This window comes from Limulus polyphemus, unplaced genomic scaffold (genome assembly GCF_000517525.1).
Source record: "Limulus polyphemus unplaced genomic scaffold, Limulus_polyphemus-2.1.2 Scaffold78252, whole genome shotgun sequence".
Classification (NCBI taxonomy): domain Eukaryota; kingdom Metazoa; phylum Arthropoda; class Merostomata; order Xiphosura; family Limulidae; genus Limulus; species Limulus polyphemus.
This window is the reverse complement of record NW_013743848.1, coordinates 507-2,486: the sequence shown is the minus strand read 5'-3', so window position 1 is coordinate 2,486 and position 1,980 is coordinate 507. Positions and strand designations below refer to the sequence as shown.

The window sequence follows — 1,980 nt, the reverse complement described above, 5'->3', positions numbered from 1 at the left end:
TTAACTTATGTATTTATGAACCACAAGATAAATGTTTAGGTAAATTTTATTATTGTATCCCATGTAATAATATTTTAATGATGAACAGATATATGGTGTTAGTATGTTTTTGCTTAAATAGTTGTGTTGTGCACTAACACTGTAGTATATGTGGAGTTTCTTTGCTCTGTGTTCATATCCAAGTGTGTCTAAATTTTCTAAATACCCTGATGTGCAACTATTTTAATTTTTCAAGTTTTTACGAGATGGTTAGTGAGGAAATCCCATCTGGAGACCCTGAAAAGGGAAAGAAAGTATTTGTACAAAAATGTGCCCAGTGTCATACAGTCGAAGGTGGGGGTAAGCACAAAACTGGGCCCAATCTCCATGGGTTAATAGGCCGAAAAACAGGACAAGCTTCGGGCTTTTCGTATACAGATGCTAACAAAAACAAAGGTAATTATAACAGAAGTGTTACATTATTAACCTCTATGACAATTTTATTCTGTCTTTATAGCAGCAAAGAATTTGTTAAATGTAGCAGATGAACAAAGGCACTTGTAATAAACATTCACAAAATTACATATAGCTGGTCAGTTTTTTAAAACACAACTATTCACTGATTAATGTTAGAACATTTTTTTAAGGCCTTCCTGTAACCATGTAAGTGTTCTAGTAACACTAACAGCTGTGAGTATATTTACATGAGGAAACTAACTTATGTTTTATAATAACTAATTAAATGAGGTTTCAGAATTAGATTTATTAACAAATGCTCATTACATTATGTTGTATGCATACAAGTAGAATAAAATACTAATTCTGTCAAAAACTCATTTTGTCTTCCATTTTTGATGATTAACCACACATACCTCTTCCACAACAATCAGTATAATATGCTGTAACCATAGATACTGTAAAATTTAAAAGTTGTGAAGTTATAAGGCTATAGTAACTTCAATTTTTCGTATTTTATTTTTTTACGTGTTTTTTACATGCTTCTCTATAACTGTTACAGGGATAACTTGGAGTAAAGATACATTATGGGTTTACTTGGAAAACCCCAAGAAGTACATTCCTGGAACAAAAATGATTTTTGCTGGTCTTAAGAAGAAGCAGGAAAGAGCAGATCTTATAGCCTACTTGGAACAAGCTACTAAATAATATTAAAACATCATAGGATTTAGTGAAAAATTAGTGTCTTAAGACACTACTCTTATAGTTTATTTGCCAAGAAGGTTTTTCTTCATGAATAAGAACTGTTGTATTTGTTTTCAGAAGTCAAAATAGTAATTTTTAGAATAAGAAATAGCTCATTTCATCTCTTAACATAGACATTCTTATCAAAACAGTTCATGTAATAATGATAGTTTTAATCGGATTATTATGTATGATAATTGTTTGAATGTGTATTAAAACTGTCATTTAGAAAGTGGTATAACAAATGTGGAAATAAATTATGTATTCAAGTTATACAACAAAATATTTGGGTTCATGCTTCCTTAGTTTGCATATAAAGTGTATTCATGTTGTGTTGCAACATGACCTATCAATTACCACATTAAGTGCATCTGTATTGTATGGTTATTTTTTAAGGAACAAAACAAAAAGACGTATGCATATTGCTAAGCTATTATGTACTATAAATCTAAGTAGAAAAACACCTTAAGTCTTGTTACATTTTCTTGATATCTAATTAAATATGTTGTGTTCTGTAATGCTAAATTATAATTTTTTATATTTGTGGTATAGTAAAATCGTACTGACAATATTTTAAGCATTTCTACCATTTAATATAATGGATGAAATAACATTTCAATTGTTTTTGTAGTGTTATTTCTAACCCCAAACCTGCCAAAAGTCAAATATTAGCATATTTTAGTAAGCTTGTTGAAACCAATGTTTAGTTTGTTTGAGAAGATAATCTAAAAATATATTAACAGTTATTATGACCTTAAGTGGAGAAATGTGCTTTATGTTTTATTACAGTGTAAAGTAACT

General features: G+C 29.1%; 1 protein-coding gene across 1 annotated transcript; it reads left to right on the top strand.

The window, feature by feature from the left end:
- Positions 1 to 223: 223 nt before the first annotated feature.
- Positions 224 to 1,462, top strand: LOC106477767 (cytochrome c). The gene is made up of 2 exons (XM_013938296.2): positions 224 to 435; positions 998 to 1,462. Exons 1-2 carry the CDS (start codon positions 246 to 248, stop codon positions 1,141 to 1,143), a joined length of 336 nt encoding a protein of 111 aa, XP_013793750.1. The 5' UTR covers positions 224 to 245; the 3' UTR covers positions 1,144 to 1,462.
- Positions 1,463 to 1,980: the final 518 nt, after the last annotated feature.

Excerpts from the sequence above, each read along its gene's own strand:
- LOC106477767 (XM_013938296.2), top strand. The coding sequence starts at position 246 with ATGGTTAGTGAGGAAATCCCATCTGGAGACCCTGAAAAGGGAAAGAAA. Across the intron at positions 436-997 it reads AGATGCTAACAAAAACAAAG|GGATAACTTGGAGTAAAGAT; the intron begins GTAATTATAACA and ends TAACTGTTACAG.